The 26,201-nt window shown below is 41.0% G+C and overlaps 1 protein-coding gene across 1 annotated transcript in view; it reads right to left on the bottom strand.

Moving 5' to 3' along the window:
• Nucleotides 1-26,201, bottom strand: part of DSCAM (DS cell adhesion molecule) — a 628,496-nt gene that overhangs the window by 104,800 nt on the left and 497,495 nt on the right. Inside the window, exons 16-19 of the mRNA XM_073360366.2 lie at nt 24,171-24,241; nt 17,073-17,313; nt 15,194-15,340; nt 12,793-12,948 (exon numbers count right to left, since the gene is read on the bottom strand). Coding sequence (XP_073216467.1) covers nt 12,793-12,948; nt 15,194-15,340; nt 17,073-17,313; nt 24,171-24,241 — 615 coding nt within the window. The remainder of the gene's footprint in view (nt 1-12,792; nt 12,949-15,193; nt 15,341-17,072; nt 17,314-24,170; nt 24,242-26,201) is intronic.

The following is a 26,201-nucleotide window of genomic DNA, read 5'->3' as shown; positions in this document are numbered from 1 at the left end:
AGTATGTACTGCTTTCCTCTGGCTGTCTTTTCCGGAAAAGGACCCAGAATATCCACAGCTACTCGCTGAAATGGAACTTCAATGATGGGGAGTGGCTGGAGAGGGGCTTTGACCTGGTCTTGGGGTTTTCCCACTCTTTGGCACACCTCACAAGACTGGACATAGGTAGAAACATCCTTGCCCATTCCCTCCCAGTGGAATGACCCCCCCAAACGGTCTTTGGTCCTGTTCACCCCAGCATGGCCATTAGGATGATCGTGGGCTAAGCTCAAAAGCTTGGTCCGGTATTTAGTTGGAACTACCAACTGTCTCTGAGGATGCCAGTCTTCCTGGTGTCCACCAGAAAGAGTTTCCTTGTATAAAAGTCCTCTTTCTACAACAAACCTGGATCGATTAGAAGAGCTGAGAGGCGGTGGGTTGCTCTGTGCCGCCGTCCAAGCTCTCTGGAGGCTTTCATCTGCTTCCTGTTCGGTCTGGAACTGTTCCCTTGATGCTGGAGACATCAGTTCCTCATTGGATTGTGGACCTAGGCTTGGTCCCTCTGGAAGCGATATAGGGGATGGAGCTGTTTCTGTTGACTGTGAACCGCTCTGTTGGGATTCAGGCTCCGGCTGAGCCTCTGGTGTAGGGTTATCGGCTGCTGCCAGTTCAGGTTCGGTGGGGCCCTCTGGTGTTGAGGTTGCAAGTACTGGATTCAGTGCTGACACGGGGTCTGGTGTTGGTTGTTCGGCTGGTTCCGGTTCTGGGACTGGTTCTGTCTGGGTCTCTGGGACTGGATCCACTACTGCTGTTGCAGACATTGGCCTGGGGTCCGGGTCCATCATTTCTGACTGGGTCCTGATAGAAGTTTCCGGAACAGAGCTAGGCCTCACGGCTTGTTTAGCCTGGCTGCGGGTGACCGTTCCCACCCTCTTGGCCTGCTTCACATGATTGGCCAAGTCTTCCCCCAACAGCATGGGGATGGGATAATCATCATAGACTGCAAAAGCCCACATTCCTGACCAGCCCTTGTACTGGACAGGCAACTTGGCTGTAGGCAAATTGAAAGAGTTGGACTTGAAGGGTTGAATCGTCACTTGGATCTCTGGGTTGATTAAATTGGGGTCCACTAAGGAAGCATTGATAGCTGACACTTGTGCTCCGGTCCCTCCACGCGGTGACCTTCTTCCCGCCCACACTCACAGTTTCCCTCCGCTCCAAGGGTATCTGGGAGGTATCTGGGCCTGTGGACCTCTGGTGTGATTCCGGTGCAATGAACTGTAATCTGTTGGGGTTCTTGGGGCAGTTGGCCTTTACATGCCCCAGCTCGTTATATTTAAAACATCGTCCAGCTGACGGGTCACTGGGGCGAGGAGGGTTGCTGGAGAATGGGGTGGTGGGACGATAAGGGGTCTGGAGGGTTCTTTGGGAGGTAGGTGGGGCTTTGGGCGGCCCCCGGTAATAGGGTGTGGTCTGGGGTGGTCCCTTCTGGTCTCCGCTCCAACTGCGACCAGTTTTCTTCTTCTCTGCCACCTCCACCCATCTGGCTCCAATCTCTCCTGCCTCGATTACAGTTTTGGGTTTCCCATCTAGGATGTATCTTTCTATTTCCTCAGGAACACCCTCTAAGAATTGTTCCATTTGCATTAGGAAGGGCAAATTTACTGGAGATTCAACACTTGCTCCTGATATCCAGGCATCCCAATGTTTCACAATGTGGTAGGCATGTCGGGTAAATGACATGTCTGGTTTCCACCTTAGGGCTCGGAACCTCCGACGAGACTGCTCGGGTGTTATCCCCATTCTGACTCTCGCCTTGGATTTAAACAGTTCATACTTGTTCATGTGTTCTTTAGGCATTTCAGCTGCCACCTCAGCTAAGGGTCCACTGAGCTGCGGCCTCAGCTCTACCATGTATTGGTCAGTAGAGATGTTGTGCCCAAGGCAGGCCCTTTCGAAGTTTTCTAGGAAGGCCTCAGGATCATCGTCTGCCTTGTAGGATATTTCTGGGATGGGAAGTGGTACTTGGAGAAGGATTACTAGGGTTTGTTGGGATATTCTGTTGAGCCTTTATCTTCTCCATCTCCTCCACATACTTCCTCTCTTTTTCCTTCTCCTCCAGTTCTTTGTCCCTTGCTTCCATAGCTCTCCTGTGAGCAGCCGCTTGGTGTTGTTCTGCTTCTCTTGCTGCCTCCCTTTCTTGTTCCTTCTCCTCCTTCTTCAGCCACATGAGTTCTATCTGTCTTTCATGTTCCCTTTGTCTTTCCTCAGCCTGAAATTTGGCTAATTCCAGCTGTAGCTGAGCTGCGGATTTTGTCATTCTAACCTCTGTTTTTAACTAACTTTACACCCGAGGTTTAGAAATAAATTAACAAAACTTGGCTGTAAAACTTTGCTGTGCTGGAATAGAATACCTATTCTCTGATAGTGATTGTCAGTCTACAGAAAAAGACAATTCCCTTGTCTCTGCTCTGGGCCCAAATTAAAGCAAAAAACCTCCAACTACTTGGAAACCTGCTTCCCCAGCCCAAAGAAAAAGCAAATGGATAGAACACCCCCCCCCATTTACTTTTAGGAAGAAAAAAAAACCAACTCTGGGTTGGAAGACTGTGAATTTCCCTGAAGGAGTTAAGTACCCTGCCTCCAGGCAAAGAAAACCTGCAATTCACAAAGATAATCCCCTTTTGTCTCTGCTTGGCCACAAAGCAGAGAAAAAACAAGCTGCTTTCAGTTTCAGCTGCTTTCTGGACTTCCTTTCCAAAGGAAAAAAAAATTCCTTTTTAAAATCTGTATTTCTAGTTCAAAAAATCTCAACTGGATCTCAAAATGATTTCAGGTTAATCCCACCACTATGCCACTGAAGAAGTGTTTTTTTACCCATGAAAGCTTATGCCCAAATAAATCTGTTAGTCTTTAAGGTGCCACTGGACTCCTTGTTGCTTCTCTCTCTAGATATATATACAAACATACTTACACACACATCCAGCTTCTGCATTCAGGAAAACTATATGAGACTGTGAAAGTCTCGGGTTTTGGTGTTCTATCCTGGAGCATAGAGTGGGTTTATATAATAAAATAACTGGGATGCTTATTAAATGTGATCCCTGAATATTCTGAAGAACCTACATTTGGTGGTGATATGTGCTGCTGACTTTATTATGAGAAACATGCTCAGAGTCCTATACTGGTAGCCACTGTCACCCATTGCCACTCTTTTCTATGGAACTAATAGTACAGCTGGGCAGGAAATGATCTTCCCGTCCTGCTAGAGTTTTTCAGATTTTGAATGTTTTTCTGTCTCAAAACAGAATGAAAAATTGAAATCACAAAAAATGTTGTGAGTTGATAATCTAGAAAAAATACTGACTGGGTCAATCAAAACATTTCATTTTAAAAATGTCAGAACAGGACTTTGACAATTTTACTTTTTTTTTCATTTTTCAAAAATATATAGACAGAGAGATTGAAACCAACCCCTTCTCACTAAAAGTTTAGATTTCAAGTAACTGATATTTTCCCATGAAAAAGTATTTTGTTGGAAAATTCCTGACTGACTGTACCTAATAGCTTCTGGTTATGATAGGACAGATAATCCCACATGTTCTCTCAAAATTGGTTAATGGCTGTAGTGACTTTAAGAGGGTGAATTCGAAGGTGATCTTTTGGTTGCAGCCTGAGATTTCCATCGCTCTCACAAGCTCTTTGAGTCCTCTAATGCCTAACAATGACAAGCTAGACATGGCATGTACTATGGACTGCTTTTCAGTGACTGCCAAGGTTGAGACAGAATAAAGGTGAGTTGGGAGGAAAGAAAGACAACACCAAAACACTAAACACCACTTAAAGCTGTCCTTGTAATCAGACATTGGACCCCAAGCTCATTCCCTGGACAATAGGAGCTTAAAAACAGCATAGAGATAGTATGTTTCATGCTATGCAGGAAAGGGAGCGCTTTGTGGTATCCCTGTGGCTGCGTGAAAATATGTTGAAAGGTGGGAGAGGAGGGGCAACATGGAGAGGACAATTATACTGAGAGGACTAGGATGGGGAATAGAAGTTACTGATGGTAGAGAGTGGGGATCCAGAGTGGCTCCAGGAGTTCTCTCTCAGCAGGTGTGTAGCTGGCTATTTTTCTTCACAGTACCAGACACCTGGGAGGCTAAAGTGCTGTGAATGGTGCATTTGAAGGCTCTATCACCCCTGTGAGAGCAGAGCTTTACTCTGTACACAGGATTCCAACTCTGCAGTATACAGAGCCAAGCCACTAACGACTATGTCTAGCACCCAACGGTTTTGGGTGGACAAAAAGACGCTGCTGCCTAAACTTGTATACCCTCTAGACAATATGAGCAGAATGTTTTAAAATAAAAAAGTGCATTTGAAAAGAAAGACATGTGTATCCTTCTGGATCATCCGAGTCCCAAAAGCGGCATATGGCAACTATGCAATCATACAAACTCAGGCATAGCAGATTAAGGCTGCCACATAAGGCCAAACTGGGCAGTATGTATCCACATCTGAGTATCCCTTTTGAACTTGAGTGAGTTAATAGCCCAGATTCTCAGCTGGTGCAAATTGGTGTAGTTCCATTGAAATCAACGGAGCTGTGCTGATGTACACTAGCTGGGGATCTGGCTCAATGGGTCTCTCTAATAAAGAATAGAGATTCATTGTTTCAATTAAGGTTTTATAATGTATCATTTCCAATAAAGAAATATGAAGGAAGTAATTCAATCCCCATGCCATCAAATACAATAGCTTGTGAAAATGTAGTTTAAACCCAAGGAGGGAGAGAATTAGAAAATCTATTTTAATTTTTAATGATCAGTAAAATAAATCCACGGGTGAAGATGACACTTGGCTTATGAGTGGCTCCATTGAGAGTGAAAAGGGTAGGGGAAAATGCAATGAATTCTTAAAATAGGAAGTTTCTGCTCCACTTCTCATGGTGCCACAAGGATCTCTGAGAGGAACAATTACTTTTTCTGAAGGCTCATGGGGAGAAAAGCTGTGCAAAAACATAAATGATGCCACCTTAAAAGGAAGCCTCACTTCATATTCTCAACTGGAACCTCTCTCATTTCCTAAGCTCAACAGCAGCTATGTCTGACCTCTGGTGTCTAAAATCAGCATTGATCATTACAAGAAATCCAAATCCAAACTAATTTTCTCTAGCCTGATTTCCTTATCACTTGGGTTACAGTTTAAATTTGCTACTTGGGAAGAAAATATTTTCTCAATTTCAGGGCTGCTAAAGATATTCTGGATTCATGGACATATATATCAGAGCTGGTAACCCATATTTAAGTGATGAATGGCCACAATGTGCCTTTATCAATAATATGGGACATACCAGGCCACTGATTTAAGGAAACCTTCATAGAATACAAGGTTTGGAAGGGACCTCAGGAGGTCATCTAGTCCAACCCCTGCTCAAAGCAGAACCAATACCCAATTTTTGCCCCAGATCCCTAAATGCTCCCCAAGGATTGAACTCACAACCCTAGGTTTAGCAGGTCAATGCTCAAACCACTGAGCTATCCCTCCCCCAATATGAGCAGATTTTACTTCCTACTGACGTAAAAACAAAAACGACATGATATAACCCAATAATAATAAAAAAGTAGGAGGCTTGATGGTAAGGTAAAGACACTCAAGAATAAGTTTATTACTGAAGATCAGTATACTTGGTCCTTAATTTAAGTAGAGATGACCGACCACAAGTAGAAGATATGAGCTCTCCAGATCTGAACACCCCCAAAAATGTCAGATATTTACTACCAGAGTTTGTAGAAAGAGCAGCCAGCAGCATCGTTCAGATGCTAACTTCCTCAAAGTTCAGGGGTGTTTGGCTCCAGGGCTTCAGTTTGGACCATTTCTAATTTTAACTCTCTCACTATCCTAGCAAAGATCTGTATCAGAATTAAAATAACTGCAGTGAAGCTAGTGCAAGATATGAAATAGTGACATTATCTACATACATATCTACGTATCTTAAATGAGATTCCCTGTTGAAGAATTAAACAGTAGGGGCATTGAGCTGATTCTTGCAATATCTGAAAAGGTTGGGCTTACTGATTTAGGGCCAGATACTGCTTAACACCTCTGTGGCTTTGCAGGGAGGAGAAGGGTTAAAGGAGCCCCCTCTTGAACCAGGCACAGTCATAGAATCATAGAATCATAGAATATCAGGGTTGGAAGGGACCTCAGGAGATCATCTAGTCCAACCCCCTGCTCAAAGCAGGACCAATCCCCAATTAAATCATCCCAGCCAGGGCTTTGTCAAGCCTGACCTTAAAAACTTCTAAGGAAGGAGATTCTACCACCTCCCTAGGTAACGCATTCCAGTGTTTCACCACTCTCCTAGTGAAAAAGTTTTTCCTAATATCCAACCTAAACCTCCCCCACTGCAACTTGAGACCATTACTCCTTGTCCTATCCTCTTCTACCACTGAGAATAGTCTAGAACCATCCTCTCTGGAACCACCTCTCAGGTAGTTGAAAGCAGCTTTCAAATCCCCCGTCATTCTTCTCTTCTGCAGACTAAACAATCACAGTTCCCTCAGCCTCTCCTCATAAGTCATGTGTTCCAGACCCCTAATCATTTTTGTTGCCCTTCGCTGGACTCTCTCCAATTTATCCACATCCTTCTTGTAGTGTGGGGCCCAAAACTGGACACAGTACTCCAGATGAGGCCTCACCAATGTTGAATAGAGGGGGACGATCACATCCCTCGATCTGCTCACTATGCCCCTATTTATACATCCCAAAATGCCATTGGCCTTCTTGGCAACAAGGGTACACTGCTGACTCATATCCAGCTTCTCATCCACTGTCACCCCTAGGTCCTTTTCCGCAGAACTGCTGCCTAGCCATTCGGTCCCTAGTCTGTAGCTGTGCATTGGGTTCTTCCGTCCTAAGTGCAGGACCCTGCACTTATCCTTATTGAACCTCATCAGATTTCTTTTGGCCCAATCCTCCAATTTGTCTAGGTCCTCTGTATCCTATCCCTGCCCTCTAGCGTATCTACCACTCCTCCCAGTTTAATATCATCCGCAAATTTGCTGAGAGTGCAATCCACACCATCCTCCAGATCATTTATGAAGATATTGAACAAAACCGGCCCCAGAACTGACCCCTGGGGCACTCCACTTGACACCAGCTGCCAACTAGACATGGAGCCATTGATCACTACCCATTGAGCCCGACAATCTAGCCAACTTTCTACCCACCTTATAGTGCATTCATCCAGCCCATACTTCTTTAACTTGCTGACAAGAATACTGTGGGAGACCGTGTCAAAAGCTTTGCTAAAGTCAAGAAACAATACATCCACTGCTTTCCCTTCATCCACAGAACCAGTAATCTCATCATAGAAGGCGATGAGATTAGTCAGGCATGACCTTCCCTTGGTGAATCCCTGCTGACTGTTCCTGATCACTTTCCTCTCATGTAAGTGCTGCAGGATGGATTCTTTGAGGACCTGCTCCATGATTTTTCCAGGGACTGAGGTGAGGCTGACCGGCCTGTAGTTCCCAGGATCCTCCTTCTTCCCTTTTTTAAAGATTGGCACTACATTAGCCTTTTTCCAGTCACCTGGGACTTCCCCCGTTCGCCACGAGTTTTCAAAGATAATGGCCAATGGCTCTGCAATCACAGCTGCCAATTCCTTTAGCACTCTCGGATGTAACTCGTCCGGTCCCATGGACTTGTGCATGTCCAGCTTTTCTAAATAGTCCCTAACCACCTCTTTCTCCACAGAGGGCCGGCCATCTATTCCCCATGTTGTGATGCCCAGCGCAGCAGTCTGGGAGCTGACCTTGTTCGTGAAGACAGAGGCAAAAAAAGCATTGAGTACATTAGCTTTTTCCACATCCTCTGTCACTAGGTTGCCTCCCTCATTCAGTAAGGGGCCCACACTTTCCTTGGCTTTCTTCTTGTTGCCAACATACCTGAAGAAACCCTTCTTGTTACTCTTGACATCTCTCGCTAGCTGCAGCTCCAGGTGCGATTTGGCCCTTCTGATTTCATTCCTACGTGCCCGAGCAATATTTTTATACTCTTCCCTGGTCATATGTCCAACCTTCCACTTCTTGTAAGCTTCTTTTTTATGTTTAAGATCCGCTAGGATTTCACCGTTAAGCCAAGCTGGTCGCCTGCCATATTTACTATTCTTTCGACACATCGGGATGGTTTGTCCCTGTAACCTCAACAGGGATTCCTTGAAATACAGCCAGCTCTCCTGGACTCCTTTTCCCTTCATGTTAGTCCCTCAGGGGATCCTACCCATCCGTTCCCTGAGGGAGTCGAAGTCTGCTTTCCTGAAGTCCAGGGTCCGTATCCTGCTGCTTACCTTTCTCAGTCACTGCCTCTGTGCTTTTCAGACTGTGGAGACTGCTCACTCCATGCGTCCCAGGGAGCAAGACACCCAAAAGGAGTCAGGGAGAAGGGAGAGACATGACCGAGCCCCTCCATCATAAAACTGGCCAGCACACATTGGGTAGTGTGCTCTACTCTCCCTGAAGGGACATAGCAGCAGGTGCTCTCCCTCTATACTCTGAGGAGCTCTGAGAGAAATTCTGCCTCCCTGAGACAGAATTCTTCCTGAGCTCCCCTGGAGCAGCATGATCCACTCTTGATATGGGGGCTGAGCCCTCAATGCTAGGTCACTGGAATGGAATATTTACTCAAACATTGCCACATTGGCTCTCCTGTCACCTCAAATGCAAAAGTCCTTTGAGAACATATTACTGTATTTTACAATTTTAAAATAATTTTAGACATTTCTTGAAGCCAGAGACACATCTATAGCAACTTCAAGTTCACGGCATTTTGGAGTGCCACAACAAGAAGGTTGGTGGTGACTGGATGTCTAACATAGTGAATGTCAGTGAAAATAAGGTAGGATCAAAGGCTAAAATAGGGAAAGAACAAGTTAAAAATTACTTAGACAAGTTAGAGGTCTTCAAGTCACCAGGGCCTGATGAAATGCATCCTAGAATACTCAAGAAGCTGACTGAGAAGATATCTGAGCCATTACAGATTATCTTTGAAAAGTCATGGAAGATGGGAGAGGTTCCAGAAGACTGGAAAAGGGCAAATATCATGCCAATCTATAAAAAGGGAAATAAGGACAACCGGGGAAATTCCAGACCAGTCATCTTAACTTCTGTACGTGAAAGATAATGGAGCAAATAATTAAGCAATCAGTTTGCAAATATCTAGAAGATAATGAGGTGATAAGTAACAGTCAGCATGGATTTGTCAAAAACAAATCGTGTCAAACCAACCTGATAGCTTTCTTTGACAGGGTAACAAGCCTTGTGGACAGAGGAGAAGTGGTAGATGTGGTATATCTTGACTTGAGTAAAGCTTTTGATATGGTCTCACATGACCTTCTCATAAACAAACTAGGGAAATGCAAACTAGATGGAGCTACTATAAGGTAGGTCCAAAACTGATTGGAAAACTGTTCCCAGAGAGTAGTTATCAGTGGTTCACAGTCATGCTGAAAGGGCATAATGAGTGGGATCCTGCAGGGATCAGTTCTGGGTCCAGTTCTGTTCAATATCTTCATCAATGATTTAGATATTGGCATAGACAGTACACTTATAAAGTTTGTAGACGATACCAAGCTGGGAGGGGTTGCAAGTGCTTTGGAGGATAGGATTAAAATTCAAAATGATCTGGACAAACTGGAGAAATGGTCTGAAGTAAACAGGATGGAATTCAATAAGGACAAATGCAAAGTACCGCACTTAGGGAGGAACAATCAGTTGCACACGTACAAAATGGGAAATGACTGCCTAGGAAGGAGTACTGTGGAAAGGGATCTGGGGGTCATAGTGGACCACAAGCTAAATATGAGTCAACAGTGTAACACTGTTGCAAAAAAAAGCAAACATCATTCTGGGATGTATTAGCAAGAGTGTTGTAAGAAAGACACGAGAAGTAATTCTTCTGCTCTAATCCGCACTGATTAGGCCTCAACTGGAGTACTGTGTCCAGTTTTGGGCACCACATTTCAGGAAAGATGTGGACAAATTGGAGAAAGTCCAGAGAAGAGCAACAAAAATGATTAAAGGTCTAGAAAACATGACCTATGAGGGAAGATTGAAAAAAACTGGATTTGTTTAGTCTGGAAAAGAGAAGACTGAGGGGGGACATGATAACAGTTTTCAGGTACATAAAAGGTTGTTACAAGAGGAGGGAGAAAAATTGTTCTTCTTAACCTCTGAAGATAGGACAAGAAGCAATGGGTGAAAATGGCAGCAAGAAAGGTTTAGGTTGGACATTAGGAGAAACTTCCTAACTGTCAGGGTGGTTAAGCACTGGAATAAATTGCTTAAGGAGGTTGTGGAATCCCCATCATTGGAGATTTTTAAGAGCAGGTTGGACAAACACCTGTCAGGGATGGTCTAGATAATACTTAGTCCTGCCATGAGTGCAGGGGACTGAACTAGAGGACCTCTCGAGGTCCCTTCCAGTCCTATGATTCTACTTCCTCTGACTCAATGTACTGATGGCCCAAACATATAGTCTTACAAAATGATTTAAAAGGATTTCAGTGTTTTTTGGGGTGTGGCTAAGACATAGAGTGGGAAGCAGCATCTCAAGGCAGTTTCAGACAGAGTAATTGCGGCTGATGAACTAAAGGAGTTTCCGGTGTTGTGGTAGCTGTGTTGGTCCTAGAATATCAGAGAGACAAGGGGGCTGAAGCAATGACTTTTATTGGACCAACTTCTTTTCGTGAGAGAGACGAGCTCTTGAAAAATAAATGAACTTGAAAAATAAAAGATAAAGGTAAAAATATTCCCTCAGCCACCTTGTCTCTCTAAAGGAATTAAAACATAGCTGCTTCTACTGAGTTCTGGAAGTAGAACTATATTTATGAATCATAAGACATGCTCCTGCTTTTGCTGTTAATCCATCTTTGATCAAAGTAATAAAAGGAACTATGTAAATATTGAAAAGAAAAACAAGCCTGAGAACAAATAGCCTGAGTAGAGCTGAGTGAATAATGAAAAGAAATATACATTAAGGGCATGCGTTGTAGGGTGGCTCTGCCTGGAGTGCCCTCTTGTAGCAGACTGTGACAGAACAGGCACAACTACCTCAGTTTCCCTTCTCAGGCAGCCCAAAACCTCCATGACAGTCTCTTGCCTAATAAGGTCTCTCCTTGGGACCAGTTTATTACAAAAATATAGTGCAAATAGCCCTTAACAACAGTCCCCAAACAGTCCATTTATCACCCAAGTGCAGACAGTCCCTTAAAACCCCAAGACATCTAGTTCCTCAACATCTCACATACCACACTGCAGTGTCTGCCATCACTCCTGGGCTCTTCTTCAGTTCACTTTCGTCCTTTAACCAGGTCAGCCTCCCTAGACCTTCCAGCTGGGATATAATCCACTCTTCCCAGCAGGAACACTCTTCCCCCAGCCACTCTGATGGGAGTTCATCCTCATTAGGAGGGCACCACCGCTCCTCCTGTTCAGTTAACTTTTCATATCCCACACAGGCCAGCAGATGGGCCCTTCCATTGCTCACCTGGCTCCAGCTCTACACCACAGCGATGTCAGCTGGTAAGCCCTACACTGCTCCCTTGCCTTCAGCCCGTAGCTTTGGCTCTCTGGCTTAGAAGTCAGCAGGCAACACCCTCTCTTGCTCTCTGGCCTCCAGCCCTAGCTCGCTGGTTTAGGAAGACCAGCCTGCAAACCCAACTTGCTGCTCTCCTGCTTTCAGCCTTCCCCCAGAAATCTCCTACAGCTTCCTTCAAGCACCTCCAGTCTTTTGGTCCCTGACAGCTCTCACCTGCCCTTTCCCTCATTAACTCTTCCAGGCAACTCCCATTTTATATGGGCCAGGTGACCTCTTAAGACCCAGTTAGGAGGCAGCTGATGAGTCACATGTGCGTAGCCTCTTCCTTCTTAAAGGCCCAGTGCCACCCTGCAATAGCCTGATCCTCATTTGCTGTGAGGTCCCTTGACACCACTCCATCAGTGTAAAGTGACATTAAAGTGGGGGTAAATTTCAGAACCAACCCCTTAATACTTGGTTTGATTAACTGAATAGAATTCTTCAATGAATGAAAGTCAGTAGGGGTTGGACACCCCCTCCCTTACGCACTTCTGTAAATCCTCGTCCATATCAATTTTACTAATATTTATGCATTATCTATAAATTGGATGAATAATAAAGAAAAAAGTTATTGACTCATTTATTTGAAAAAAAAATCACAAATGTCACTGAAGAAATGATTGAACTAATATTATTCCATCAGCTCTGTGCCTCTGTCTCTGTGCCTCACACTCCTATCTCTGCCAAAACATCCCTGACCTCTTGAGAACAGATTTTCAAAGGCATTAAAGTGCTCAAAGATGCAGCTAGGTGCTTAGTGGAATTTTCAAAAGTGCCTAAGCAGGTTAGGCTCCTACCTTCTACTGATTTAGAAAGTCTATCTCAAGGATAATTCAAAAACAGTAACATGTCAAAGTTGTTAAATAGGCTACTGTTACATTAAAAAAAATATACTAACATAATTAAAATTAATCACGTGCTTAGATGCTTTGCTGAACTGGGGCCTTAATGCTTAACCTGGCCATAAAAGGAATGAATAAATAGAAATGCCCATTTTTTTTTAAATTGGGCACATAGCACCGAACATGTGCTCACAACTCAAGAGCTATGCATGCAAAACCCAGTTTGTGTATGCACACTGGGTTTTGTACACACATTGCTTTGAAAATCTGGGCCAAATCAAGCAGTCTCCTATCACGTCAGGCTGGCAATGGAGAATTTCTTAGTTCTTACCATCCTCTTTAGTGCGGGTGAAAATTTGTTCACTTCTGACTCCATCTCCAGCTCGTGTGAATGCCAAAACCTGGATGCTGTAGTTGGTGTATTTTTCCAGGCCATCAAGCTCTAGTGAGGGCTGTGTAGTAGTGACATTTTTAATCTCTCCCAGCTCTAGGGAACAAAAAGTGAACCAAGTTATTGGCAATGCTATTCTTTTCTTAATCATACGTGTCTATCTTGGCATGAAAATAAAAGGGGAATCTTCTGATTAAAGAATATTCACTCATGAAAGAGAAAGAATATTTTGTGATTATAAAATAGATACCTTAAATGCTCACACTGATCAAAACTATAAAATAGAGCAGATGGGAAAAAATGACAACATTTGAAATTTTTATGTCAGTTCCATTTCACATGATTAACAGCAAACTTGTTTTTAACTTTATAATTTATTTGGCCTTTTTTTTAAAATTGAAATTTTAAGCAAAAATATCAAAACCACTGTCAAAATGGTTATTGAAATTTCGCATTTACTGAGAAACAGATTTTCGGTAAATGAAATATTTCTATAATGGTACTGACAATAGTTACAATTTAAAAATTGGTAATAATGATGCAACATTTTCCCCTCAAAATAAAAACATTAGAAAACATCAACAATTTTTACAACAGTTTTCGTGTCTGAAAAAAGCCAACAAACAACGCTTTTTGTCTGAAAAATTTTGCCCAGCTCTACTGTAAAGAACACAATGGTCAGAAGCATTAGTTAACAATAGATTTAAATGAGGTAAAACCAAATTCACTTGCATGGAGAGATGTGGCTCATCACATACACCTCAATGTATTAAGCTGGGAAGTGTTCATGTGCAAAAATGCTTTAAAAGAACAACTAGAACAGAAAATATAGCTAACAAAATAAGGACATTCAAAGTTAAAATTTCAGGTCCAATAGCTGCGTTTTGCAGGGTATAGTAGGCTATACTGTAATGTAGCTTTTCAGCAGTGTAGGGCCTAATCCAAAGCCTACTGAAATCAATGAAAAAAAATTACCTTGTCTTGAATCAGGACTGCATATTTTCTCATCTTTATTTTTCATTCACCAATGAGTAGTCACCGTACCTCAAAAAATTTCTGACTTGAGCATTATCACTAGTAATAGTGAGCCTATGGGTTACATTCTGTCCTCATTTACAACTGCGCAACCTCATGTTTGAACAGGTGTAACTAGCAGAGGACAGAACTTGGCAAGACAGTTGGAATTTAATTAAGTATTCTATTGATGGGTACACACACTAGAATATAATCCAGCTCATTCTGCCAGAGCTGAGACAGCTCTGCACTGCTAGCAAGAGTTTAAAAAAAGAGTTAAAATGTATTGTTCACTAAAGTCCACAAAAAGGAAACAAATATTGAGGTGATATCATGATAAATTGCAGAATGTGATAAATGCATGCACACTTGACCACCTCACTTGTTCTCTCCCCACTAATCCACTTCCCTTAGGATCTATGTTAACATTCCAAACATCTGAGCACTTCAAATACATGTGGGGGGAAAAAAGCTGCCCCAAACCTGTTTCCTTCCTTCACCCTAATTGTGGAGGCAAAAGCACATTGTCAGCACATTATTAAAAAAATATACAGGGAGCAAATCTATTGAGGAGGATGGTGTTATGTTTACAGTGTCACTACTTAGTGTACACACACACTTCACTATGTAATTTTTGTTTCAAATCACATGGAGATGAAAAGTGCTAGTGTCAGATAAACTGCAACTTGTTTATTCTCCAAAATGGTTGAAATAACTTCAAGCCATTTACTAATTACAAAACAGAAATCCCCTCAAAAGCCAATCACTGAAGACAAGTCCATAATACAAATGATTTGAGAGGTAATTCTGTTGACCTTAAGAAAAAGAAATGCCAGGTAGGTTTCTTTTCCCCCCCTGAAAACAAGAACCCTTTGAGTAGTTCAAAAATATATTTTTAAAAACGGTTGTGACATTTAAACAAGGATTCCTGTGTTTAATGTTGTTCTTCCTGGATGAATAATCAGATAACAAGTATTTTGATAATGCTGCTAAAACTAGCAATGTAATCTTTAAAGGAAAGGCAGTAGCTTCATCTCTGAGGAGGTAAAGAGGAACTGATGATACTCCCACACTTGCCAAAATTCTCTTTTGAACACGTGTGTATTCATAAATAGTTTTGTAACAACCTGTCAACAACTCAAAGCTCTCTACAAAATGATTCAGACACAGATGTATGATGCTCTGTGTAAAATGAAGATGAAAGAAAATTTAGTTTTCTGATATGCTTTTCACACCAGAGGACAAAATGATATTAACTGCCATGATCTGCCTGTTATCCTGTCATTGCTATTGGCAAACACCTGATAGGTTGGTTAAAGCTGCTTACCTCCATCCAAGAGATTAGCCCAGTAAATAACTCTGAATCCCTGTAGAATCCCATTCAGGGCTTCTTTGGCAAGTGTAGACCAGGAAATGGAGATAGTTTCTGGTGATGTAGCAGTGGCTTGGACATTCCCTGGTGGGCAACTGGGCACTGGAATGAGATATTCACCAATTTTAGCTCTAGATAACTTCTGTGGACAAGTAAAACTGTACTCTTAAGAGATTACAGTCACCAATGTGAAACCGAATGCTTAAAATGCACACATATATTTTTTTCAAAATTCATTGGAGACACAAATTAAATAACAATCATTCCCACTTCTTGGAAGAGTCCCTTTCTACTACATTTTCAATTTTCATCACTTAAGCAAAATCCATTATTTGAACCTGAGTTTCTACTTTGCTACTGATGGAACTGCTTGGTTACGGCTACGTTTGTTTTTGAGAGTACAGTTCACTTCCCAGAAATGTCTTTGGACCCACTCCTTCTCCCTCACTGACTTGCCCTTCATTAGGATTTTCCCTTGTTACTAAAAGGAAAATAAATTCTAGAGCTGATTAAAATATACATAAAAATGGATTTTTTGAATATATTTGAGATTTTTCTAAATCAAAATTTACAGTTTTTTGAAAAATTTCAACCCCTTTTCCCAAAAATTTAGAACATTTTCAAATTTTCAATCAGTTTTAACAAATTTATATTTAGTAATTCCTGTTTCAAATGCAATACTTGTTAATCTATCGATTTGCCTTCTTGATTTATCTTATCCCCAATTCCCATAATGACCTCACAGTGATGTTACAAAAATGTTCCCAAGAAAAAACCCATATGTGCCAGATAAAGCAGAAAAACTTTACACCTGTTGCAGTAGTAAAAACATGCATGTTTAAGTGAATTGTCTTCCATCATGCTATACTCTGTCTAGTACAAACAGGATTTGCAGTAAATGTAAAACACCAGAATTCTCTGAAGCGTATGCCTCAAACACTGTAATACTCAAGAACGTACAAATGTGTTACTCTGTTTAACATACATAAGGTCAGATTCTCAGTTGGTGTAAACTGACATTGACTTTAGTGGATTTATGCCAATTTAAATTGCTAAAAATCTGCCTTTTGATATCTTCCTTGGTTGCTTGTGTTAGAATTTACTTTTATACTGTTTTAAAGTATCAACGTCCTCTCTATAGTATATGGAATAACTCTTTCTTCCACTAGAGGACTCTCTATCATTATTTGAGAAATGCTCTTCTGTGTGGTTTAGAAAAATAATTCTGAATTACTTTTCTCAATGGACAGCCTGAAATATACAGAACGTGCCAGTGACTTTTCTTTTATTAGTTTGGACATTCTTGGAAAAACTCATGTCTCATTTTAGGCTGGCAAATTATGTTACTGCATAAACACAGCTCTGGGTTTCACAGCAGACTTCTCTGAAAAAAATAGTTACTTCAGTTTTAGGATTTTTACTTTAAGAGATATCAAACCACACTATGATCCTACGTTGAGAGCATGAAATTGGCAAACGAGTCAATATCAAAACAAGGGTGTTTCTAAGAAAGGGTACATTCTAAATCAAGTTCTCTCACAACTGGAGATGTTATTAAATCAGAATAGTCATATTTCTTAAACTGAACTATATTGTATAGCTAGCAATTTGAAATTTGTACACAACATGCAGGCTGATTTGTTCCCTCCCACCTGTCTATAATATAACTATTGTTTCCCAATGTAACCATTCTATTATCCACTATATAATGAACACTAATCAGGCAGTAGATACAATTAGGTCAACATATCCATCCATGGGAATAAAAGGCCTGATAAAGAAATCATAAAATGTGTGCAATGGTATATATGATATTTGCTTGCCTAGGACCTACCATCCTCTAGGGTAGTGGTGATGATTTCCTGAGAAGAAGGTCCTATTCCAGCCCGGTTACATGCCTGTACTACCATGCCATACTGGGTGAATTTTTTCAGGTTATCCAGGGTATAAACTTCACTATCTCCAGTGGTGTCAATACTGATGATGTTGAACTGGAAATTGCCCCCTGCACTGTACTCTCGGTAGCCTATCTGGTATCCACGAATAATTCCATTTTGCAAGTGCTTCTTTGGAGCCTGAACAGGATAGGAAATATTATATGTTAAGAATATATGTGGAAATGCAAATAAATTCTGTCCCTTAAGCACTTTTAACTGCACAGAAAGTCAACGATTTCTTTAAATGAACACCACTCTATTTTTAAGTAATAAACTGAGGGAGTCACTGTTCATCAGGCAACAACTCTTTACTATGCTAAACAAATTTCAGGCCAAGTTGTCTATTACCCAGGATATAATCATCCAGTTAAAAAGAATTCCAGACTGTTATTTTACTAAAATGCCTAATGGTGAAATATTTTTGAGACCTCATTTAGATTTGTAAGTTTTTCCTGGATAAATCAAGACATTGAGGCAGCCATGTCTGTTGTGGGCACATAGATGAACTTTGAAGGCAGTAGTGAATCAGAATGTAGGAATTTCTACACTGAATGGCTATTGAAACAAGTGTTTGGTATCCAATGTTAAAAAATGTGCCCAGGAAATGTATTGTACACTTTAGTTCTGAGTCACCATACAAGATTCCTGCACTCTGACTGACAGATCTTTCCATTTCAGTAGACTGTAGTATAAAATACAGTATAAAATAAAATAAGCATTGTTAACTTGGTGAGAAAGTCTATTAGTAACAGAAATGTTTGTTATGTTTCCACTTACACAGATGCTGAAATTTGTTGAATTACTGAAATTTGCCTGTAAAAATGTTCTTATCTAATGCACTGGGTGCATATACAATTATTGTAAAAATTACAACTACTACTTAGGGTCCATGTACAAAAACTAATACACACACAGATCCCATCAGACTACCCAAACAAGCTCTCCCTCTACCATCAGCACACCATACTGAAGTCTATAACCAGATTTCCTAGAGTAACAGGATTTCATTTTCAGATGCCTTGTTTATTTTCCACTGCATTTGGTTTCCAAAAAAGGAGACGAAGCTACAGGCAGGAATCTTTTCTTAGGACAAGAGTATACTTCAATTCCCCCAGTAACAACAAATTTTCTAAGACAGTGGTTGCCTCCTCATTTACTGTTTCAATGTGGACCTTTAGGTAATAAGAAGTAGTAAAGACAAATATACATTGCCTAATCACTAAGCCCAAATCCTCACTGATTTCAGCAAAAGTATGCAAAAGAAATGCAGAATCAGGGCCTAAGTTCATACATGAGACCTCAGGTGGGACTAGAACCATGCTTTCTGATATATAATAGACCAGTTATTTTTCTTGGTTTCCTGAATAACTGTTCTGTTGGGTGATTGAAGACATTTCTTTAAAAAGTCACATCTTATAAAAAATGCATTAGCTGCCAGTGTGGCATCATAGTCTCAATACATTTACAGTTTGTTGCTCATTAAATTATTGTAAAACTTCATATTTTACCATTGGGAGCAGGGGGGAACCTGATTGGAATTGTAAAAATCTGGATATCTTCATGGGAATGCGGAACATTTGTTCCAGTTGAGAAGGAAATATCACAGTTATATTTTAGTGGTTAAGTGAGCAAGTAAAAGGCAAATAGTTTTCTCGGTTGAAGCACTGCGCACTCTGTTTCATAATCATTGCATAAAATGTGGACCATCTTTGTGAATGGACAGTGTAGTTTTGTTGTTTTAGTAAAATAACAAAAACAAAAGAAAACAAAACAAAAAAGCCCACCAGGGCATAGACAGCAGAAGTATTAGAATACTCAGTTAACTGGTCATTCATTCACTTTCTTGCTTAAATGTCCTTTTCTTATAATTTGTTGAAATTGAAAATTTGTTGAAAATTTTCTGTCAAAACTGTTTTTAGATGGAAAACTAATTTTTTTGTGAAAACAATCTCAAGGGAAAATTTTGGTTTTCTTCTGTTCAAAGGCTGAATGTCTGAAAACCAAAATGCTAGAATAGGGTGTAGATGTGGCAGTAGAGGCAGGGGCTTAGATACCCTGAGTATGATCCTGTTTGAAATGCTGGGCATGCACATGGAGTGACTAGACTTGCCTGCTGCTCCTGCCACCACAGCTACAGTCTATTTTTAGTGTGCTAGCTTGATTAGAGCTAGCATGGGTCTGTCTCCTCATGCGAGAATTTATACCTGCAGGTTGAAGTGCAGACATACCCGATTAGCTATTCTGGAATGGGTGTCTTTTTCTGACCAGAAACTCCACCCTATACTGCAGAAAGTTTTGTTGAAACTGATATATTGCTGCACCAAGTTTCAGTTGGGACAAATCAGCATTTTCTGACCAAAATAAAAAAAACGGTTGTGGAAAAAATCCTGACCAGCTTGTGCCTAAATATGGATTTTGGAGCCTTACTCTACGTGAGCAGGTTTGAAAATGTTAGCTGCAATGTTTTACTGTTGTACTTTTTATATAGCAAGAACCAGGTCACCCAGTAAAATTACTTGGCAGTAATTTAGTACTTGGCAACAAACATAAAGGAGTGCTTCTTCTCACAACATACAGTTAACCTGTGGAAATCATTGCCCGGGGATGATGCGAAGGGCAAATGTATAAATGGGTTCAAAAAATAACTAGATAAATTCATGGAGGATAGGTCCATCAATGAGTATTAGCCAGGATTATCAGGAACACAACCGTATGCTCTAGGTGTCCATAGCCTCTGACTGCCGGAAGTGGAGACTGGACAACAAGGGATAGATCATTCCACAATTTCCCTGTTCTGTTCACTCCCTCTGAAGCATCTGGCACTAGCCACTGTCAGAAGACAGAATCCTGGGCTAGATGGATCATTGGTCTGATCCAGTGTGGCTGTTCTTATCTTATCTTATGCAAAGCAATAAGGATGCAGCCTGTTTGTATCCAAGAGTTGCCTACATGTCACTTGTATAGCAAAGTGCTCATTCCACCCCTAAATGGGGCCATAGAGATTAAGGCCCCGAGTCTCCCTGTCAGAAAAGAATTCTCCCAGTAAGGATCATGATAGGTGAACAGTAGTCCTAAGGGAAGGGCACAGGAGGGCTACTGGCAGAACAGTAGCCTGAGCTTAACCAGTGAGTGATATCCTAGGTCAAAGAAAGAAAGAAAGAAAGAAAGAAAGAAAGAAAGAAAGAAAGAAAGAAAGAAAGAAAGAAAGAAAGAAAGAAAGAAGTCATCTTGTTTTAAACACCATGGTGAAACCTAGCACTGTTTAGATGAGCCAACAGATCATCTGTGGACACTTTATATTCTAGTGCCACTCTAAATACCACTGAATCAAAGTGACCAGTTTCCTGCCAGACATCTGGGGAACTGAGAGCAAGGGAGACTGGTGCAGCTGTAACCAAAATGTATTACTTCTTACCGCATACTGAACTGAAAATCATTTTAATTAAGTGAACATCATGCCTCTTATGGTGCCTCTCGAGAGCAGAAGAGTGAAGGTTGTGGTTCATGGTCTGTGGTGTATGATAGCTGCAGTAGAGTTCAGGTTTGTGTTTAGGGATAGAAGAATAGAGGGTCTGCACTGGTAGTGTTAGATTGGCTTAAACGTCCATTTCCTTGCTTTTGTGGTTTATGTCAGGTAGGTTGAGTGTGTAGCAACTTTAACTCTGGCACTATTATTAGTAATACTATTATTTATTTGTACATGAGTTATAATCAATTATCTTACTGCTACATTATAGCGTCTGCCATTTGTTCTTTCAGTGTAATGTGCTCTTACATGTTCATTTTATTATAAAGTGTACAATGCCTTCACTTGAAAAGTTTTGTAGTTTCACAGAGCAAATCAGTCTTGGCCATGATTCTGAATGTCCTCTGCACAAGAAAGGGACCAAGAAAAACACAACTCCAGTGGGACTCCTTTAGATGCATTTACTTTCCTGACAGCACACACAGACTAGGTAGCTAAATGTCTAAATGGGTACAACTGCAGGCACAGCTAATTGTGCCCACCTTTAATTAAGCGTGCAAAATTGTACCTATGATGATGGAGGCAATTTTTGAAAATTTAGGCCAGGAAGTTTCATTTCAGCTGTAAATATCTGCGTAGATGTGTGTCCATAATGCTAAAGAGGAGATTTTCAAAAGACACCCATGGCAGTGAGGTGCATAATGCCCACAGAAAGTCAATGGTGCCTAACTCCCATTTGTGCTTTTGGAAATCTCCTCCAAAATCAGCTTTTAAGCATTTCTTCATATAAGGCCAGAGTCAGTATACTGTACAGTGTACATTATTTTAGAAGATGACTATGTGCTCTCCTGCTAATGGTAAAATATATTAAAGTACGGCACTTCATGTACCCTCTTCAGCTTTCTCTACTGGTATGTTATGGAGCTTCATTTTGTCTGCTATATGATGCTATTCTTTGTAGCCACATACCATTGCTACCTGTGGAAACCACAGAAACAAAAAGTATAACTCAACGACATGAAGGTGATGCAAACATTATCACTGTATATCTGACAACTGAAAAAGGAGTAGCAAACAATTTTTGCCTGATTGGACAAGTCAGGGCAAAATCACTTCCTTACACATTGCAAGAATTTTAAATAGGATGCAATTTGCTACATTTTATAATTTTATGATCTCCCCTCCCAATCTGAAAAAAGAAAAGGAGTACGTGTGGCACCTTAGAGACTAACAAACTGGCTCAAATAAATGTGTTAGTCTCTAAGATGCCACACGTACTCCTTTTCTTTTTGAGAATACAGACTAACACGGCTGCTCCTCTGAAACCTCCCAATCTGAATAATTATATTTTGCTATTAGATTTATATAGTAAATGCAATGCTTTGCAGATGACTCATGCACTACAAAGAACAATGCAAACATCAGCAGCAAAGGAGAATCATCCCCAGAAACTTAGACCACTGAGGAAACACTGAGTTTTGTGCAACACACCTTTACTATTATTTGTATTTTCATGCCACCCTCACGTTTGTGGCGTGGGGAAGAATAAATTTAGGACTGATGATAGGGAAACCTGTATTTGTACTTCAGTGGACAGCCTCTGGAGACAGCATTTTCAATGTATCTATTTTAAACTACTACTAACCTACTCAAGAATCCCTAGCATGTGAGGTTTGTCTGCATTAGCTATACAATTCATTAGATATAGTCTGTCTGCAGGATAATCTTGTTCCATCATGAACTGTCTGAAATGAGATTGTGCTGGTATGATAAATTGTCAGCATTCTACAATTATTACCAAGACACTCCAAAAGTTCTGTGTCACATGGCAAAGTTCACATTACCACTAAGTTACAGTAACCATATAGAATTTTTACACAAGTTAAGAACATAAGAATGGCCATACAGGGTCAGACCAAAGGTCCATCCAGCCCAGTATCCGGTCTACCGACAGTGGCCAATGCCAGGTGCCCCAGAGGGAGTGAACCTAACAGGTAACCATCAAGTGACCTCTCTCCTGCCATCCATCTCCACCCTCTGACAAACAGAGGCTAGAGACACCATTTCTTACCCATCCTGGCTAATAGCCATTAATGGACTTAACCTCCATGAATTTATCCAGTTCTCTTTTAAACCCAGTTATAGTCCTAGCCTTCACAAACTCCTCAGGCAAGGAGTTCCACAGGTTGACTGTGCGCTGAGTGAAGAAGGACTTCCTTTATTTGTTTTAAACCTGCTACCCATTAATTTCATTTGGTGGCCTCTAGTTCTTATATTATGGGAACAAGTAAATAACTTTTCTTTATTCACTTTCTCCACACCACTCATGATTTTATATACCTCTATCATATCCTCCCTTAGTCTCTTCTTTTCCAAGCTGAAAAGTCCTAGCCTCTTTAATCTCTCCTCATACGGGACCCGTTCCAAACCCCTAATCATTTTAGTTGCCCTTTTCTGAACCTTTTCTAATGCCAGTATATCTTTTTTGAGATGAGGTGACCACATCTGCACACAGTATTCAAGATGTGGGCGTACCATGGATTTATATAAGGGCAATAAGATATTCTCCATCTTATTCTCTATCCCTTTTTTAATGATTCCTAACATCCCGTTTGCTTTTTTGACTGCTGCTGCACACTGCGTGGATGTCTTCAGAGAATTATCCACGATGACTCCAAGTTAATGGCCATTATGCTGTAACCTTATTGTAACAGTTTAACCTACATATTTCTGAATATGGTATGGAAATTGCCACTCTTATTAAGATTATACATAGTGACTACACATCTTTATTCTATCCATCAGGATGTACAGTTTGGTTTAACGTATTTATAAACCTATTGGTTTCACTGTCAAACAACATATGTAAAACTTTTCAGTTATCAGGACACTGAATAAAAACAAACCAAGTCACAAGCATTAGAGTACAGCAATTATAATGGAGATTTTTAAAAATTTCATTGGAAAAATAGATAATTTTGACTAAACCATGTATGAACTCATGGACTCTACTTTTGATCAAATTGAGACATAGCACCAAAAAGGGTCTCCTTGCCTCTATCTGTGCAGGCATTCCTTTGGAAAGGTGCTGGGCCAAAATCAATGGAAAGACTCCCTTTGACTCCAAAGGCTTTTGCGGATTATGCCCTATAATCATACTAGTCCTCAGTGAGCACTATAGTCCTCAGTGAGTGCTATAATCATACTAGTCCTCAGTGAGTCCTCAGTCAGCACAAGGTCTTGCTTGCAAACTTAGAATAAGGACACTTAGAGCACAAATAGCAAATGTAACTCTACTCAATAGAAACACAGGCCTGCAGAAATGATTTTCCTCTGGAATGTTCTTTCCTGGAATAAAAGGACAGTCTTATTGGCAAAGCATGTAAGATCTGTGGGCAAAATGACCTGTGAATTTTATTCAAAATAAAATACTTCTGATCCACAGTTATTATAATATTCACCCTAACAACAGCTCTCTGAACAGGCATAAATACTGCTAGAGTCTGTGTTTCCTGCTATGGTGACTTACTTTCCAAGTGACCCGAATGCTTTGTGAAGATACAGGCTCAAGCTGAACTTCCTGAGGTGGGCCATCAGGAGCTGGTGAGAGAGAAAGAGAGAGACACATCCATCATAAGGCAGGTTCTTATAAGGTGGCAGAAATAAACAAAATATACAGTGTTGATGCCAACACTGTGGCATAGAATGGAGGCTTCGGGTTGGTATGAAACCATTTAACAGCATATGAAGCACTGAAGGTATCGCTTTACTCAAACAAAACCAAAAGGCTAAGGCGTCTCCACTAGCTGGTTGTGTGGTATTTGTGACAATGAAATGTCGTGTACTTCAAGATTTAGCAAGTTTGCAAATAAAACAGGAATGAGTCGCAGGTGACTTTCCTTCAAAAGCCTTGTTTAGTGACATGCTCACGATGCTTTTCTTTCCCTTTGAAGTCTTCTCTACTGATTTCCTGAATGTGCTTTAAGCTGCTGTGAATGCGCCGGCACTGAAAAGACAGCAGTACCCACTCAGAATTAGGGAACACAGCAACTCTTCAACCAGCTTTGATCATTTCAACATGTAGCTTCTGATTAAACGCATTCTGTTAACTAAAGACTGAGCATGTTCAGTACAAAATTATTATTTTATGAAGTAAAAAATGCACAAAGAGTTTTTCTGCATCTAAATATATCAATGTGGAAGCCATATAAAGAATATCCTGCCTGATGAAATGAGCACGGGACAGTTTCTGCTGGCTCAGTCAGGGGGAGTCTCTCTTATTATTTATATACTGCCAAAGGTATGTGTGGTGTTTCACAAACAAGTGGGAAGACAAAGTTCTGGTCCTGAGAAACTTCTATCTATGTTAGGCAGTTACAACGCAACGATCGCTGATTGGAGGCAGTTAGTGTTGCAGTGGGGATTTGTAAAAGAAAGTTAACAAAAACAAGCCCTTTTAATGGAAGGATGTGAAGGAAGAGATGGAGATATCTCAGAGCTTGAGCAAAAGATTTCTATATATATAAGTTGGCGTGAATAAAAAGTATGAAATCACAAATTTAATAATATGACAAAGGAAGCAAGGGAGCGAAGGGGGTGAGACTAGGTTGTGAGAGGGAGAGCAGGAGGAAATGGACATTGCAATGAAAGCAGACTGAGGGGCAAATGACAGCTGAAGTGAAAGAAGTCCATTTGGCTTACCCAGGTGAAATTCACGCCTATACAGAGACCTAACACATGGCTTATGCTCCATTGAAGTCATGTACAAGTCCTATTTTGTGGGATTTTGTTGGCCCTGCGCAGAGGGGTGAATTTCACGCATGGTGAAGTGGAACCATTGCCTACAGATCATGTGGGTCCTTAGTTTGAGGGCATGTCCACCCTGCAATCAGACACTTGTCGCTGGACCTTGCCAACTAACTCAAGCTCGTGGGGCTCAGGCTAAGGGACTGTTTAACTGTGATGTAGATGTTTGGGTTGGGCTGGAGCCTGAGCTCTAGGACCCTCCCACCATGCAGAATGCTAGAGCCCAGGCTCCAGACTGAGCCTGAATGCTTACACAGCAATTAAACAGTCCCTAAGCCTGAGCCCCATGAGTCTAAGTCAGCTGGCATGGGACAGCCGCAGGTTTCAGCTGCAGTGTAGGTGTACCCTAAGTTTCCTATGCAGAAACACCCAGTGATGAAAACAGAGTGAGTACAACAGGAAGAATGGGGTCTCTGCTAGTTCTTTAAGTCAACTCTAGACTCTGACCACCAGTTTACAGACACAAATGTCATCACTCCAGATATATTATTCTGTAATAGATATGTACAAAACATTTGGCCCATAAAATGAGCTGATAAAATCCTGGCTTTTCACTGGTGTCACAAAATGGCAACCATAAATCCCCTTTATGCCCACAGTTTATTTCATTCCTCCATGTGCAGAAACATATTCTCTGTCTCTGATGTAGAGGTTATTACTGTGACATATTTATATAGGCTAAACCTTTGCTCATTTGGTCTGAAGAATTCAGACTCACCACAGGAAGCTCATGCAGGTAGGAAAGAAATCAGAG

This window comes from Lepidochelys kempii, chromosome 1, assembly GCF_965140285.1.
Source record: "Lepidochelys kempii isolate rLepKem1 chromosome 1, rLepKem1.hap1, whole genome shotgun sequence".
In the NCBI taxonomy this organism is placed as follows: domain Eukaryota; kingdom Metazoa; phylum Chordata; order Testudines; family Cheloniidae; genus Lepidochelys; species Lepidochelys kempii.
This window is presented reverse-complemented; position numbering and strand designations above follow the sequence as displayed.